Below are 19,115 nucleotides of genomic sequence, written 5' to 3'. Positions count from 1 at the left end.
CTTTTTTTATTAGAATATATTTTAGGCAGCATGCCAGGTTTGAAGAGGTGTTGAGGTGTTGAGGTGCCAAAACAGTAGGAATCCCCGAATAGTGACCCCATTTTGGAAACTACACCCCTCAAGGAATTCATTTATGGTTGTTGTTACCATTTTGACCGCACAGTTTTTTCACAGCACCTATTTGAATTGGGCTGTGAAATTAAAAAAATGTCATTTTTTCCAATAAGATGTCATTTGTGATCAAAATTTATTATTTTCACAGGGAACAAAATACCCCATTTTGTTGCCCAATTTGTCCTTAGTGCGGCAATACCCCATTTGTGGTGATAAACTGCCGTTTGGGCCCATGGGAGGGCTCAGAATGAAAGGAGCGCTATGTGTTTGTTGGAGTCCAGATTTTGCTGGATTGGTTTCCGGGTGCCATGTTGCATTTGCAGAGCCCCAGAGGTATCAAAGCAATGGAAACACACAGAAGTGACCCCATTTTGGAAACTACACCCCTCAAGGAATTCAAATATGGTTGTTGTTACAATTTTGACCGCACAGTTTTTTCACAGCACCTATTTGAATTGGGCTGTGAAATGAAAAAAATTAAATTTTTTCCTATAAGATGTCATTTTTTATCAAAATTTCTTATTTTCACAGGGAACAAAATACCCCATTTTGTTGCCCAATTTCTCCTGAGTGCAGCAATACCCCATTTGTGGCGATAAACTGCAGTTTGGGCCCATGGGAGGCCTCAGAAGTGAAGTAGCGCTGTGTGTTCTTTGGAGTGCAGATTTTGCTGGTTTGGTTTTCGGGTGCCATCTCGCATTTGCAGAGCCCCAGAGGTATCAAAGCAATGGAAACCCACTAGAACTGACCCCATTTTGGAAACTACACCCCTCAAGGAATTCATTTATGGGTGTTGTGACCATTTAGACTCCATAGTTTCTTCACAGAACTTATTTGAGTTGGGCTGGGAATTAAAAAAAATAATATTTTTTCCAATAATATGTCGTTTTAGCTCAAAAATTCTTATTTTCACAAGAAATAAAATACTACATTTTGTTGCCCAATTTCTCCTGAGTGCGGCAATACCCCATTTGTGATGATAAACTGCTGTTTGGGCCCATGGGAGGGCTCAGAAGGAAAGGAGCGCTATGTGTTTCTTGGAGTACAGATTTTGCTGGTTTGGTTTTCGGGTGCCATGTCGCATTTGCAGAGCCCCAGAGGTATCAAAGCAATGGAAACCCACCAGAAGTGACCCCATTTTGGAAACTACACCCCTCAAGGAATTCATTTATGGGTGTTGTGACCATTTTGAACCCATAGTTTTTTCACAGAACTTATTTGAATTGGGCTTGGAATTAAAACAAAATTAATTTTTTCCAATAATATGTCGTTTTGGCTGAAAATTTCTTATTTTCACAAGAAATAAAATACCCCATTCTGTTGCGCAATTTGTCCTGAGTACAGCAATACCCCATTTGTGGTGATAAACTGCGGTTTGGGCCCATGGGAGGGCTCAGAACGAAAGGACCACCATTTGGCCTACTGGGGATTTTCTCGTGCAAAGTCATGTGTGCAGAAGCCCCTGAGGTACCAGTACAGTTGAAACCCGCAAGAAGTGACCCCTTTTTAAAAACTACACCCTTAAGGCATTCATCTAGAGGTGTAGTGAGCATTTTGACCGGAGAGATACACCCCATAAACTGTAATGTGGGTTCTCCCGGGTATGGCAATACCCTACATGTGGCTGTTATCAGCTGCCTGGACACACAGCAGGGCTCAGAGGGGAAAGACGAGGGGGGATAAGCTGTGCGGAGTGCATCAGGGTAAGTAGAATTGGGGTAAATTATAAAACAAGGGATGTATGATAAATTTTAAAACACGCTTTCATACAGAGCTCTGTTTTTTCGGGACACGCGTTACATTGATATATTGTGTCCTCCCTTATACCCCTCTTATAGCAGACTCTGCACCTCTTTTGACTTTTTCCCTTCTTGCCAGTTTGGGGAACTTCTCCTGGAAAGTGTTGCCCTGGTACGATGCGTGTGGCCTCGCTTCCAGAAGTACTGGGTGCCCCCCCGTTCCTGGTCCCTAAAGATTAGGTTCTTGATAATCACCTCTTGAAATTCCAGGAAAGTTCCCCTCTGGCCTGTACATCGACGTAGCACATACACATTGTACAATGCCATCTGTATGATGTGCCCGGCCAGCTTCTTATACCACACCGCATGGCGCTGTAGGGCTTCAGGCCTTGATCTGACAAGTCCACCCCTCCCATGTACCTATTGTAGTCCAGGATGCAGTCTGGTTTAGGTGTCTCTGTACTGGTATCTCGTACAGGTACATGGGTACTGGTGTGACATCTCTCTTGTCCTTGTACTTGACACACAATATGTTGCTGCTAGAATGTGCCCTGCGCTCACCCCTTCTTGTTTGCCCTGCAGAGTCTTAGGGAGGCCTCTCAGATTTCTTCTAGCAGTGCCGCATGCCACAGGACTGGAAGTGAGGCAGTTGAAGAGTGGGACGCCGGTATAAAAATTATCCAGGTAGAGGTGGTAACCCTGGTCCAGCAGTGGGTGTACCAAATCCCACACAATTTTTGCATTAACTCCCAGTAAGGGGGGGCATTCTGGGGCCTGAGCACTGGTGTCCTTCCCTTCATATATCCTAAACCTGTAGGTATACCCTGATACACTCTCGCACAGCTTATACATCTTCACGCCATACCTTGCCTTCTTACCCGGCAGGTACTCGCGGAATTGAAGCCTCCCTTTAAAATCCACCAAGGAATCATCAATAGAAATAAACTTCTAGGGGGTGTATGCTTGGGAAAACCGGGCACTGAAACGGTCTAATAGGGGTCTCCGTTTATACAAACGGTCAAAACTGGGGTCATCTCGGGGTGGGCACGGCTCATTATCAGTATGATGTAAGAAGCCAAGTATTGCCTGATTTTTAATTTTTTTTTAGGTTACAGTTCAGTTCTGAAGTTGCTTTGATGGACCTATATATTAGAAACCCCTATCAAACACCCCATTTTAGAAACTAGACCCCTCAAAGTATTCACAACAGCATTTAGAAAGTTTATGAACTCTTTAGGTGTTTCACAGGAATTTAGAGCAAAGTGAAATTGAAAAAAATTTTTTGTCAGAAAATCCTCTTTATACCATTTTTTTATAACACAAAAGGTTTTACCAGAGAAACGCAACTTAATACGTATTGCCCAGATTCTGCCGTTTTGAGAAATATCCCACATGTGGCCCTAGTGCGGTAATGGACTGATGCACCGGCCTCCGAAGCAAAGGAGCACCTAGAGGATTTTGAGGCATCCTTTTTATTAGGCACCATGTCCAGTTTGAAGAGGTCTTGTGGTGCCAAAACAGTGGAAAACCACCAAAAGTGACCCCATTTTGAAAACTAGACCCCTTGAGGAATCCATTGTAGTTTTCTTGGGGTGCATGCGGCTTTTTGATCAGTTTTTATTCTATTTTTAGGTGGCGTGGTGACTAAAAAATAGCAATTCTACTATTGTTTTTTTAATCAATTTTTTTTACAGCGTGCACCGTGCGCTATAAATGACATATTCACTTTATTCTGCGGGGCGATACGATGACGGCGATACCAGATGTTTATAGTTTTTTTTTATTTCTTATGGCGTTTGCACAATAAAATACGTTTTGTAAAAAATCATTCACTTTTTGTGTTACCTTATTCTAAGAGCCAGAACTTTTTTATTTTTCCATCAATAAAGCCGTGCGAGGATTTATTTTTTGCATAACGAACTGTAGTTTCCATCAGTACCATTTTTAGGGACATGCGACTTTTTGATCTCTTTTTATTCAATTTTTTGGGAGGTGAAGTGACCAAACAATTGTTATTGTGGTACGGTTTATTATTATTTTTTTTTACGGCGTTGACCGCGCGGGATAAATAACGAAATAATTTTTTAGTTCAGGCCGTTACAGACGCGGCGATACCAATTATGTATAGTTTATTTGTTTGTTTATATATTTTTATTAATAATAAAGGACTGATAAGGGAAAAGGGGGGATTTTTACTTTTAATACTTTTAAAACTTTTATTTTCTTATTTTTACACAACTTTTTTTAACTTTTTTTTAACTTTATTACTTTGTCCCATTAGGGGACTTGAGGGCAGGAGGCACTGATCGCTATTCTAATACACTGCACTACATGTGTAGTGCAGTGTAGTAGAACTGTCAGCTACTCACTGACAGCAAGCATAGTGGTTCCTGACTTCGTCAGGACCCACTAGGCTTCCGTCGATGGCAGAGCCGGACGCCATTGTTTGGTGTCCGGTTGCCATAGCCACCATCGCCAGCCGCTATCGCGTAGCAGGCTGGCGATTGTAGCTTAACCCCTAAAAAGCCGTGATCACTATTGAACACGGCTTTTAAGGGGTTAATCAGCGGGGACACAGCGATCGGTCCCCGCTGTAGGAGCTGTGACAGCTGCTGAACAAGACAGCAGCTGTCACAGCTCCTGTATGTGTCGGGAAGACGGCCGAAATGGCTGTTATCCCCGCGACGTAATAATCCGTCGCTGAGCGCTAACGATACAGTTAGCGCGACGGATTATTACGTCGCTGAGCGCGAAGGGGTTAAAATAAAAGTAAAATGGAGTTTAATATTATAAGAAATCTTTAGAAAGCTGTGCAGATTGCTTTTCTAAGTATAGCCCAAATGTGTGCGTTTTTCTTGAGCAACAGACATCACAAGGAGGTGACGATACAATTTAATTTCTGTGCTCCTCTTTGTACTATGACACCACTACTGCTAGTAAAGGGCAGCTGGTCTGTAGGAATGATGGAAAGATGGCAATGGAGCTCAGCACTGAAGTAAGGGTATTTACTGGTTTAATATTTCAGCTTTAAATGGGGCCATAGAGAAAACCAGTAGGTTGTCTCCCAGACAGAGGTTGGGTTTAACGACTGTAGAACTCAAGAACAATGAGTAAAATATAAGAAATTAATATGTCTAAAGAATATCAACCATAAAAATGCTGTTTTTGCATGTTTTTACAAAAACTATTTCAGATTGATACAACAAAAAAGAAAGATATGTTTCATTTTTTTGTCGGTTTATTATATGTATTTTAAAAAGTGTACATTGTAATCCTTCTAGTTGTCATATCCGTGTCATCGGTGACAAAATAGTGTCTCATGATGATTCATTACAGGTTTCAGCCATGTTTAACCATCCTAAAACATATTACTTACCAACTTTCTATACAATTGTAAGCAGATTGGCCTATTAAAATGGCCTTTTATGTACTGCTGAACAACAGCAAATTCTATTGGTTCTCAGAATTCTGAGAAAAAGTCTACAAGCTCAACCCTTAAGGCCCATTCCAATATAAGCAAATCCCTAACCCCTGTTTGCATCTAATTTGTACTTGTTTAAAAAAGTCACAACACATCACGATAAAATAGTGACCAGCATCATTTAATGGGATGCTATCAAGAGTGTGCATTTTAAGTTAACAAGTATATGTTGTATATTTTCATAAAAATTAAAAATACTATTTCAAATAGATACGCATTTAGAAGACTGCAAAGAAGTCCCAGATATAGATTCACAGGGCAATGGACTGGCAACAGGCAACAAAAAACTTTAGCAACTTGGCCGATTCAACCTTTTCTCATTCCACCCATCAAAAACAACACAGACTCCTTACATTAGCTATTCTTACTATATCTGACTGTACACAGAAGACAAATAAAGATTTTTTTTACTAGCAATTAACATTATCCCCCATTAACAAAGCATATTTGGTTTAGCTGAATATACATATTAACGTATACCGAGGCAGTTGGTTGAGTGGCTGCCAGACACATCTGGTGGAGAACAATAGAATCAGACAAGAAAAGGATAACCTGTCCAATTTTTTTTTTCCTTTGGGAGCAGACGCCATATCTGGCAGCCCCTATAGACATAAGTCTACCAACAATCTGTTTGTTGGTTTAAATGTTTAAAGAAGTGGAGTTATTGTTAACCTTTCTATCTCATAGACCTGTGCTCACAATAAGACACACAAGCAGAATTATCCGGGTGTTTATGAAGTACATGCAGAGATTTATAGATATGAGATTAATAGATATGTATGAGTTCCATCGATAATTTGTCATGGTTTCCATAATTCTGCCGGACAAAATAGCACAGATAGATAGATAGATAGATAGATAGATAGATAGATAGATAGATAGATAGATAGATAGATAGATAGATAGATAGATAGATACAGACAGACAGACAGACAGATAGATAGATAGATAGACAGACAGATAGAGGTCCTCAAATAAGAGATCATCACAGAAGTCTTGTAAGACTGAATTTTCCATCTTGTTGAAAACAAATGAAACAAATTAATATATTTGTCCTCACTAATCTTCTGATTCTAATGCTTTTTTCACACGAGCGTATCAGATTCCCGTGAGTGAATCTGGTCCGTGTGCGTTGCGTTATGCATCAGTGTGCTTTGCGAGTAGCATGCATTATTCACGCACTCGCAAAGCACATCTTTTTTTTTCAATTGAATTGATGCGTAAATCACGCACTGCACACGGATGTGCATCCGTGTGCGGTCCGTGGTTTTCACGCACCCATTGACTTCAATGGGCGTGTAGGTGAGTGATAATGCACAAACATAGGACATGCAGTGAGTTTCACGTTGCGTGAAAAATCACGCATGTGTGAATGGCCCCATTGAAAACAATGGGTCCGTGTGCTGTGCGTTGTTTCAACGCACAGCAGATGGACGTGATTCGCGCTCGTGTGAATGGGGCCTAAATGGTTTTGTAACGCACAACAGGATAGGACCTTTGTACAACAAATGGTTGTGTCTACATCCTTATTTATATATTTTCTTTTTTGCAATATATTCAGGGTGTTTGTGTGTCTATGGGTTTTCATCGTTTTTTGCTTTGCCTTGAAATATCTTTGGCCCTGGAAACGACATTCCTAATGAATACTGTTTGATGATAAACTAGACCCGATCACTATCAATAACACATTACAGTATAGTATATACTGTATCAGCACTGCCTTGGTAAGCCGAGCCGCATAAAAGCAAAAATCCAAAAGCGTTGATATTTAGTATGTTTTTTTATGTTCAGATATTTGACCTTCAGAAATGTATTTACATAATGTACAAAAGTGCTAAGTACAGTAATGACTTCATAGAGAATATATAGATGTATAAATTAATTATGTGTTAAATCATAGCACTAAATCTATATGGGAATGTAGTCAAAGCAGTGTCAAACAGTGACATCTATTAGAGTATGTTGATTTGACTTAATCACGTTGTGATCATTTACACGCCAGTAGCAAAATGTTTTACACACACACACACACACACACACATATATATATATATATATATCTACATATATATATATATATGTAGATATGTAGATATATATATATATATATATATATATATATATATTAGATATAGCTCTATATATATTCATTTATTTATTTATAAAGAAGCAGAAAGCAGCAGCACTCACAATGGCAAAAAAGTAGATGGGTGCCCAGCAAGTAATCCCGATCCAAGGACTATATAAATATACAAAGAAGATCTTGCAGCTCTCCGGTAGAAAATGTAAAGAATGTGGTTTATTCAGTCAACATCAGACAGTGCCACGTTTCAGTCCCACAGTAGGACCTTTCTCAAGCATTTAGATAATGTAGTTGGCTTATTATAAGACATTCAAAGAATACAGACAATAGATATTACATTCAAAGAATACAGATATTCCAACCACTTGTGGCCACTGATAAACTCCTGCTGCGTCTTACAATTTCATCTCTGCTTTATCCATATAGGTAAATACTTTGTGAAAAAATTTTCATCGCTATTTCCACAATTTCCAGAGTTATTTGAAATTTCCCCAGTACTTCTGACCAGAATGTATTTTTATTTATAATATCTAATTCATTAAATTACATTTTAGTATCAACTATACCAACAATTTAACATTGGAACTGAACATGTTATTAATATTGTTATAAAGTATAAGTTCACCCAAAAGATACACATACAGTATTACCCTTCACCAAGTCCCCTGCCTAAAAAAATGTAACATATATCATATTGGAAAGAGTGTTTTTTTTTAGGAATGTGTCTACTTCAGGAACATAAATAGGCAACAATACTTTGTTATTTACTCTACACACTGCCACACCCATAGGCGCCCTGCAAAGGACATGTTGATAGTCTGAGAGACACCTAGCCGGCACTGAGAATAGACTTGCAGCAGGAGTCCCTTGTGTTTCCTAATTCCTAGTTTAGAAGAATGGAGGAAACATCCTCAAAAGTACGACTAGAGGGGAAAGACGACCTATCATGTTCTACTCCTCACTACATGTCTTACCGTTTCATTATTCAACCGGGGATTTCTTCAATGGAACACAACAGAGAGGTAAGCAACCAAGATGCTATTAGCGACTTAACCAAAGCCTTAGACTAACCGAAACCGAAGCCTTCAATTTGATTAATCTTCCATTTATATTACTAGTATTAACCACATGGTGATGGCCGACCTTAGTTGTTGTTCTTCCCAATATACTGCAACTAACCTAAAATCGGTCACATCAAATAATGCAGCAGTAGTGCTACTGGAAATGTATTACGTAGGTCAGATGAATTGACTTTCACAAGACTGGATATGAATTTATTTCTGTCGATAGAGTCTATACAAATGGTTGGTTTATTATTAAGGTGTGGAGAAAACTTTTCACAAACAATATAAGTCAAGTAAATTGCGTATGTTACGTGTATTCCAGATTGTCTACTTGGGATGATGGTCAACTGTTCAGTTTCAATGATTTGTTTTTCTGTATCTTTCTTAAAAGTAATAGTATAAGTTCTGTGTAATAGATTATTGGGGATGAGTTGTTGATCCAGGTTTTATTCCTTCTAATATGAAGCAATTGGGAATTGCTTCATAGGGGTTTTCGTTTTCCTTTGGATCGGCACTGTAGGATTACCTTGTAGGTTGGACTTGATGGTCCTGTGTTCTTTTTAACCTTATAACTATGTATTGATGTATCCTAAAATAATTCCCATTTAAGGACTATTTTTTTAAAGTCTCACCCTATAAATGATAACTAAAGGATAACTTTACTTAAACACTTCTTATATTTGATATTATAGTAATGTCTAAAAAAGAATTAGGCAGCATTTGTTATTTATGCCTAGAATCAGAACCATATATACACTTTATGGTTGGAAAGAAGTGAGTGTTGAGAAATGAAGGCTCCACCATTTTCATATTTTACTCCTGACTTTCATGTTATACACATTGTTCATTTAGTAACATCCTATTTATGTTGTCCTTTTACAGTCATGTGGGTTTATGCTGAGCGCACTGCACAATGTAAATTAATAGGGTTTCGTGTGCAAAATGTTGAAATGCCATCAAATACAATACTGTAGGATATGTGAATAGGAATGGTGTCAAATAAACAGTAAGTAATCTGTAGTACAGTCAGTGATCACGAGAAGCTAGCCGTAACCCAAAAAACATGCCTAGTGATAGGCTAATAAAAAGTATTATGCGACTGATTTAGTATTCAAATCTACTTATTATATGCGTATGTTTGATTAGATGATTTTAACAAATTAAGTGTAATCTGACTAAAATCTCCTTTTTGGTACACTGTAAAAAACAAAACAAAGAATAAAAAATATCTGGTCCTAAACCTGCTCGACAGGCAGTTAAGTTTTTGGTGCTGTTTTTGCTAAATGTAAGCTCTATGGGTAAAAAAGGAGGCCATGGGTTAAAAAAATGCCCAAATGTTGTTTCTTATTCTCTTATTGACTACTAATATTAGAATAAAAAAAAAACAGCTAAAAAGAGTCCCAAATCTTTAAGACTTAAATCCTGTGTGTGAATCCAGTCCAACTAGAATTCTATGTCATCAAAATATTGATATCTGTAAAGGTAATCAGTCTGCACCTGAGTCTATGCCTCTGAGACTGACTCCATCTTCCACCACTCAGGATGGCAGGCTTAGGAGTGGGAGAGCCTATCGCAGCCTGGCCAGACGGAGCTAGCTCCCGCCCTCTGTCTATTTATACCTGCCTTTCCTGTTCCTCCTTTGCTTGTGATTCTTCTCGTGTGGTTTCCTGGCCCAGCTACAGCTTCTAACTATTTGATCCTGCTCCATACTGACCCTGGCTTACTGACTACTCTCCTGCTCTGCGTTTGGTACCTCGTTCTCTCCTGGTTTGACTCGGCTCGTTCACCACTCTTGTTGCTCATGGTGTTGCCGTGGGCAACTGCCCCTTTTCCCTTAGCTTTGTGTACCCTTGTCTGTTTGTCTCGTGCACTTACTGAGCGTAGGGACCGCTGCCCAGTTGTACCCCGTCGCCTAGGGTGGGTCGTTGCAAGTAGGCAGGGACAGAGTGGCGGGTAGATTAGGGCTCACTTGTCCGTTTCCCTACCCCTATCATTACAATATCTAGCCCAAATGTCATACATATGTTCTTTTACCGGTATAATTTTGTATGTATATTTTAGTAAATCTCTTCACACTTTACAAAGCTAGTGTATGCAAAGTAAAGATTAACTTCTGGTACACCTATTAGGGAGTATAGAATGCTGGATCTGTGGTCAAGCCTGGATACAATAGTTGGGGACAAAGGACTGCCCAATTGAAGCTGTAAAATATAGCTATATTATTACTGCAGAATATATATATATAAAAAATATCTTGTGCTATTTGCTATCTGTTGGCTGACCTTTATTTAGTACATTTTAAGAAAAGAAGGAATTAGCCCCAATTCCTCTATAGTGTACAGTGATGGTGCAGGGCACGGGAATTGATACCTCTGAGGACTTGGTGAGGGAGTATATGCTCCCAAGCTGTAGGAGCGTCAGCATCACCATGGCAACGCTGCTTAGAGCACCTTGCATCATGACAAGAGCGCTCCCACAGAGGACGACATAGGAAAATCCCTGTTGGCTGTGTACAGGTAGTGGACAGAAAAATACCAGTGCGTGCGTTGTGATGTAGGGAGAGGGAGCGTGAGCAGGAGGAATAAGAGTTGGTAGTTCCGGAGAGCAGAAAGAAGCAGCTAGAGACAGATTTTAGGCTCAGAATGAGATACAGTACCCCTTTTGTTGCAAGGGTAGAAAAGCCCCCCCAAGTGCTGCTATGTAATAGAAGCAGGGTACCCTCCAGCAAAAACGTAGCACTTAACAAATAGTGATCTATAGGAATTCATTGTCTGACAAAACAGTAGGCCTGCCAAGACCTTGCGACCTGGACCTCAAGACATATGGTAAAGTCATTACTGTCTGAGTTACCTTATCATGGAGTTTTTGTTGACCTGTTCAAGAAATTCTAGAAAGTCATATTGAAGCAAGCAGTTTTAAAGAGGCAGAGCGACAGAAACCCTATTTGGACTGATATGGACAATTAACGCATTGTCGTATGCAAATGTGCTGCTTATTAAATTGGTTGCGTTCCAAGGCATGCCTGACTAGTTGTCAGCTGCCAGTTGAGAACAGGAGAGGATTGCCGCGAGAGGTAGTCAGCATTCGGAAAGGTCCGGTTAGTCCATCTGTCACACACGGCACTACCTGGAGTCGAGAGTGTGGCTCTTACCCCTGTGTATTCTGATAAGTAGTGGTGAGCTCCCACCATGACTGGTAGAAGCACTTTCTTCACCTAATTTGGTTCGGTAACATGGGAAGAGGCGCAACCTCTCTCAGGGGGACTCCGGGATCGACATCCCCATCCTCAGTTTTACGGCCTGGTTCTAGTGTAAAGGATTCTGTTGATACCCTGCAACTTAATTAAATGTTTGAAACCAAGATCTTGCGTCAACTCTCCAGTTAAAACAATGCGGCACTACAACTGTGCGTGTACATTACTTTCCTGATGTCAACAGCCTGTGAACCTGCTTGTTGATGGTTTCCAAATGTTTCCATATACTACACAGAATAAAAATAGATACATGATTTTACACTAAATGACTACTTAGAGAATGTGTGTCAAAGTTGGAGCTTCATTGTGGTGTTCTTCTCTAGTCAAGTTTTGAATAGGATAGTTTCATCGTTAACCCTTTATTGGTATCAACATCTTTCATCAACGAGAAGTTTTAAATTAGGTATTTATCTATGATCAGTGACACCACATATAGAGTTGTGTTCACATGTTCACATAAGGGTGAGAATAATGAACATGCTAATTTTTTCTTGCAAATTATTATTTTTTATCACAGCGCGACTCAAATCTGCACAGATTTTTCCATGTAGCTTTTGAATGGGATATAAAATTCCCCATTCACTTGCATTAGATGCTGAATATGAACAGTTTTGATGAGGATTTAGACGCAAAATACGCACCTAAATCCTCATCATTCTGAATGTGTGAACTTAGCCTTAGACCCCACCATAATGAAGAGAGTGAGGGTAGGGCAAAAAACAGAGAAAGCTGTCATATTATATACAGTATAATACTGCTACCGTATATAACTATGAACTTGTAACCAGTTTCATCAGGCCATTCATCACAACTACTTTTCTGCCTTACATTTTGTATGGTCTTACTTCTACACGCAGGAAGATTTTCTCACAAGAAATATATACATTTCAGTTTTCAGATGTCATTGTGCTACAACGTTCCCTTTATAAGCTCAGATTTAGGAAAGTGTTAATAATTAATAATGTTACAGTATCCCAGCATTTATTATTAGCCGATTATTGAACAAAAGTTAAATACTAATGGAAGGTTATTGATCAACCAGCAGAATATAATATAACATAACAAAGGTCACATGAAAAACATACATTTCTTCTTTAATTGAATTTGCTTGCAGGCTTGAACGGCATAAAGATGCTAAAATATATATGAGTTCATACCCGTGATTTATGAGGCAACATTTTTTTGAGGAAACAATAATACAACAAAAAAAGTGTGCCAACATAGAAATAAATGTTCTTCCTGTGCCATAAAACTGCACTGTCACCATCTGCTCCAAGGGTACTGCCATACAGCCGTAGGAATAATAGCCTGAGCTGAATCTGATCATAGTACCTGGAGTTATATTACAGATATAATGGATAGTGCTAAAAATAAAAACCATATCAACCATCCATGATAAAATACTTCACATAAGATAAAGTGATGAAGAATGTCGTAGGATTTGCATATAGTTAGATAATATAACAAGCAGTTCAGTAGTCAATTCTCAACTAAAACACAACCAATAGCAGCTGAATAATAGTACAAAAATTTACTCTTGGCAAAATACTAGCAGACTTTCAAACAGACTTTTACTTTTTATGTATATATATATTGCATTTACATTTTACAGGTCAAAATAAAATGCGGATGAATTGGAATATTGCATTGTTCCTTTTAAATTTTGATAACTTAATATTGATTTTGATAATGAGCTGCCATTAGGAATATAATGATATTGATTCTTGTACTGTGCTGCTCCACCACTGTTCGCTTTTTGAACATTAAGAATCTCTCGATACTAAAAAGATCTTTGCAAATCCTTCAATTCGAAATCAAACCATGGTACTATGTGCTAACGATTGGCCATGGAAGAAATTGAATGTTTTGTTGCATTGCCTAAAGCATGGGGGAGAAAATTAAATACATCTATCTATCTATCTATCTATCTATCTATCTATCTATCTATCTATCTATCTATCTATCTATCTATCTATCTATCTATCTATCTATCTATCTATCTATCTGTCTGTCTGTCTGTCTGTCTGTCTGTCTATCTATCTATCTGTCTGTCTGTCTGTCTGTCTGTCTGTCTGTCTATCTATCTAGCTCATATCTATCTATCTATCTATCTCATATCTATCTATCTATCTATCTATCTATCTATCTATCTATCTATCTATCTATCTATCTATCTGTCTGTCTGTCTGTCTATCTATCTATCTATCTATCTATCTATCTATCTATCTATCTATCTATCTATCTATCTATCTATCTATCTATCTATCTATCTATCTATCTATCTATCTATCTCATATCTACCTATCTATCTCATATCTACCTATCTCATATCTATCTATCTATCTACCTCATATTTATCTATCTATCTATCTATCTATATATATATATATATATATATATATATATATATATATATATATTTACAAAATAGTGCAGCATACAGCGCTATTTTGTCCAGCAGAATGACGAAGAACATGAAGGCATCCCGACGGAATCCATTTAAGGCAATGGATTCCATTGGACACTGTTGGTTTCCATCATGATCTTTTCTCGTTGTTCTACTCCTATGATGGAGCAGAACAACGGAAAACAAAATGCTGATAGGAACACAGGCTAGCCAGGGTAAAGACTGACTGTGAAATGAGTTTGTTTGCATGTTGGAGAATGAACAGAAAAGAGAATTTGTAAATATTATTTGCTCCTCATTAGGTAGGAGAATCATTCTACTGAATTCACCCCTTGGGAAATATATGGAGAAGACAAATTAATATATATATATATATATATATATATATATATATATATATATATATATATATATATATATATATATATATTTACAAGTATATAGATATATATATATATATATATATATATATGTATATATATATATACGCAAACACAAGGACTTATTACTCAAGCAATGAGGCCGTCCATTTCTGCTTCTCCTCAAGCAGTTCAGAACCTAATATGCTGTGCCAAAAATTTGGGCTTACATTGATGAGCCTCAAAAAATGATGAAACATTCCAGTTCTTCAGCACATGCCCTTGCAAGTGAGCAAATGAAAACATCAAAAAGCAGGCAGGTAAGTATACTGTAAGGAAGGATATGGACATGTGGCGTACTAACACAGAATTTGAGGTATATTGCAAATTAAATGATTCACTATGGATATAACTGAGCCTTCAAAATCCTATTAATACTCCAAGATACAAATTAGCTCGAAATCATGAACTTGGTGAGTTCTTTTTTTTTTTCTTTTATAGATAACAGAATATTCAGAATTCTCTTTTCCACTGATTTTTCAAGATGAGAATTACATAGAAAAAAAAAAAAATATTACTTAGAAAAAAAAAACAAGTCATTTGAGTCACTTGGGTGTAGGTTTATTCCAGCAGAAACAATCTGAAGAGTTTGCCTTGGAAAGAGTATCAAGTTCCTTGACAAGAAATGACTGCCATCTTCAGGCGCTCGCTCAATCAACAGGGTCATCCCAAAACGTTCAATAGAATCATGACAAGAATCTATTAAAGGTGGGGAAAGGCAAAACCATCCTTCAAAAAAGTGTAAACTTATTGAATTCTGTTCAGTGGAGAACAATAGACGAAGCAAGAAGCATTATAGTATGGTCACTTTAGTTACTAAGCATCTATCTACTTCACAACTATCTACTGCATATCATATCCATCTATCTATCTATCTATCTATCTATCTATCTATCTATCTATCTATCTATCTATCTATCTATCTATCTATCTATCTATCTATCTATCTATCTATCATCTATCTTTTTGTATTTAACAGAATTGTACACAATAAAACATATATTATTAATTAATTATATATTACAACTATTAATATTAAGAATAAAGCAGGTCTGATGTAATAAAATATAAAGTTCTCGGGTTCACATAAAATGACTTATATACCCTTGAAGAATATGTCCATTTTGAGATTTTGAGACAAGCGGCATCAACCCCAAAGAAATCTCAATGTTAAGATAAAATGATTGAAGATGTATTAGCATGGCTAAGCTTCAGCAATACTGATTAGTATTCACCAGCTTTGTACACCTAGATGGAGTCTTTCCCTTATGTGCAGTATTAAGACTGCAATGGTCAATCCAAATCATTTTCATCCTTTATCTGAGCCCAAAGAATGCCTATATAGAATAATATAATCTGATCTTACATGTAATTGCTGAAAACTGTTTGCCTAAAGCTTGACGTAAGAGACATATTAATGCATCTGTTGCTCAGTCAGCTGAACTTAAATGTATTTCAAGGCATGGAGGCATATGGATAGAAAATAGGAAATGTATATTAAATGCTGGTTGTTACATCGGAGAAGGGAAAATGGGCAGACAGACATAGGTCCAATGGTCTTAGCATCTAGAATTCTGCAGGAAAGGTGAGCATGCACCTATGCAGCAATATGGGGCTGGAGCACATACTGCATGTCTGCATTCTCTTCATCATCACACTGACTCCCACTCAAGGAATGGTGCCTTGTTGCTATGTTCTGGAGAATTCACACACTGCACAAGCAATGACAGCTACCTAGGACCTCTACCATACACTATGCCACTCTACATACCATAGATCAGGACCTCTACCATGTACTATGCCACTCTACATACCATAGATCAGGACCTCTACCATGTACTATGCCACTCTACATACTGTAGATCAGGACCTCTACCATGTACTATGCCACTCTACATACCATAGATCAGGACCTCTACCATATACTATGCCACTCTACATACCATAGATCAGGACCTCTACCATATACTATGCCACTCTACATACCATAGATCAGGACCTCTACCATGTACTATGCCACTCTACATACCATAGATCAAGACCTCTGCCATGTACTATGCCACGCTACATACCATAGATCAGGACCTCTACCATGTACTATGCCACTCTAAATACCATAGATCAGGACCTCTACCATATACTATGCCACTCTACATACCATAGATCAGTACCTCTACCATATACTATGCCACTCTACATACCATAGATCAGGACCTCTACCATATACTATGCCACTCTTCATACAATAGATCAAGACCTCTGCCATGTACTATACCACTCTACATACCATAGATGAGAACCTCCACCATGTACTATACCACTCTAAATACCATAGATCAGGATCTCCACCATGTACTATACCACTCTACATACCATAAACATCTATGAGTAAACCAACTACCAACTGTGCCAAGGTAAATACCTCTGCAGCACCATGAGCAGGGAACAATGATTACCCCAGTACTCAAGGGGTTAATGCCATTTCAGAAGAATCCAGAATACGTGCAGATAGGTTTAGTACATCGCCACCACAACCATAAACACTACAGTAGTTGATCCTTACCGCGGTGTCATAAAGCTTTAGGTCCAGGACGTAGGGATGCAGCAGGGATTCATTGCGGATCTGGTCAATAGCCAGGAGCACAGCTGGCAGGATGCCTCTGCCGATATTTCCCTTTGCTACCGTCTCGCTAAGGGGCATCAAACCCATGATAGACAACGAAGTGCCATTCACAGTCTGCTCGATGGTTGTCCCGCTTGATCCACACACCAGCCCCGGTCCTAATCCCAGTCCCAGCACCAGCAGCAGGCATTGCGGAGGCAGCACTGGCATCTGAAGAGCAGGTTTAGTGGAGCCTCCAGCAGTCGGAGCGGCAGCAGCACCAGCAGCTTCAGCACCACGGAGAGTGCCAGCTGATCTCCACTGCCTCCTCGGGGACGGAGCCATTCCTGTGTGTGACTGCAGGGGAGATGGAGCAGGTCCGCCCTCTCACTCAGGAAGGCTCCCCAAGCATAGGCGGGCCCGGGAGAGAGAGAGGGGGTCACAGCACTGGCACCGCACACCCCCTATGCAAGAGATCTCATTTCCATGCCCTGCATGACATGTGCATGTACATAGGAGACAGCCCGGGGAAGCACCACATAGCAGTGCCCACTGTGCTCCCTTCCCAGACACCTCTTCCTCTCTCCCCTATTTGTTTTCCTTCGAGGATCAGGGTCTCCCCCTCCCTCCCCTCTATACACACCCCTGACAATCCTACTGTCAATGGCGCCTCCTCCTTCACAGCTCCCAATTGTAGCACCAGTGCAGGAACCACAAGCAGAGGCACGGCTGCGACAATGGAGATGCTGCCGGGGACGGGGCTCTGGTTCTCCCTAAGAAGTCTGCAGTGGAAGGAGGAATGCCTGTACTGATGGCTGCGGGGAGAAGGCTGCTCCGTGTCCTGCCCTGACAGCTACGGGCTCTGATGTCTGTCCCAGAGGAATGGAGGATCACTCATTCCTGCTCTGTGCGAGGATGCTGGGGATGGTTGTCACGCAGAGGCTTTGTAGGGAGGGGGGACTGCTGCTTGGGGGACCAGTCGTATGGTTTGTGGATACACATGTATTTGTGATTTACCTTGTGGAACTATTGTGAGGATGCTTTCCAAGCTACTATATTGTGATATATGTGAGATTCTTATTAACACGATGTATCACGACATAATATGTCATTTGCGGTGTTTTCCATAGGATTACAGGTAAATGTACTGAATTATCCGAATGCAAAGAGTAAACAGTCAGTTCTGATATATGGAGATAGATAGATAGATAGATGGATGGATGGATGGATGGATGAATGGATGGATGGATGGATGGATGGATAGATAGATAGATAAATAGCTAGATAATATATAGATGGATGGGTAGATAGATAGATAGATAGATAGATAGATAGATAGATAGATAGATAGATAGATAGATAGATAGATAGATAGTTAGATAGATAGATAGATAGATAGATAGATAGATAGATAGATAGATAGATAGATAGATAGATAGATAGATAGATAGATAGATAGATAGATAGATAGATAGATAGAAAGATATTAGATAGAAAGAAACAATACTCGATCCTCTTGGTAGAGCTCTTGGATGACTTGGCTTTATCTTGATAGGACAGGTATAGCACATACAACCTTTCCCTGCATTGTTGCAACTACTTTCATTGTCAGTATTAGATCAGCCTGAGCATGAATTTGCTTTTAAATCCTGTTTCCAGCTCAGCAATACCACACAGCTTTATCTCCAGGCAGGAAGTATATTTATACATGAACAATATACTGTATAGATGATATAATAATAAATACTACTAATGCAAATACAAATACTAGTACTAATAACACTGCAAGCAATACTATTGCTACTAATAATAGTGTAAGTAGGGCTGTGTTCACATCTGCATTAGGGCTCCGTTCTGACGTTCCGTCTAAATTTTCCATCAGAGCCCTAACTGACACAAACGGAAACCAGAGGTTTCCGATTCCATCACCATTGATTTAAATGGTGACAGATC

The 19,115-nt window shown here is 39.0% G+C and overlaps 1 protein-coding gene across 1 annotated transcript in view; it reads right to left on the bottom strand.

The window, feature by feature from the left end:
• Positions 1-18,073, bottom strand: part of GABBR2 (gamma-aminobutyric acid type B receptor subunit 2) — a 656,884-nt gene extending 638,811 nt beyond the window's left edge. Inside the window, exon 1 of the mRNA XM_075826778.1 lies at positions 17,124-18,073. Coding sequence (XP_075682893.1) covers positions 17,124-17,507 — 384 coding nt within the window. The 5' untranslated portion in view covers positions 17,508-18,073. The remainder of the gene's footprint in view (positions 1-17,123) is intronic.
• Positions 18,074-19,115: the final 1,042 nt, after the last annotated feature.

Source organism: Rhinoderma darwinii, chromosome 5 (genome assembly GCF_050947455.1).
Source record: "Rhinoderma darwinii isolate aRhiDar2 chromosome 5, aRhiDar2.hap1, whole genome shotgun sequence".
NCBI lineage: Eukaryota > Metazoa > Chordata > Amphibia > Anura > Rhinodermatidae > Rhinoderma > Rhinoderma darwinii.
The sequence above is the reverse complement of the archived record's forward strand: the minus strand, read 5'-3'. Positions and strand labels throughout refer to the sequence as shown.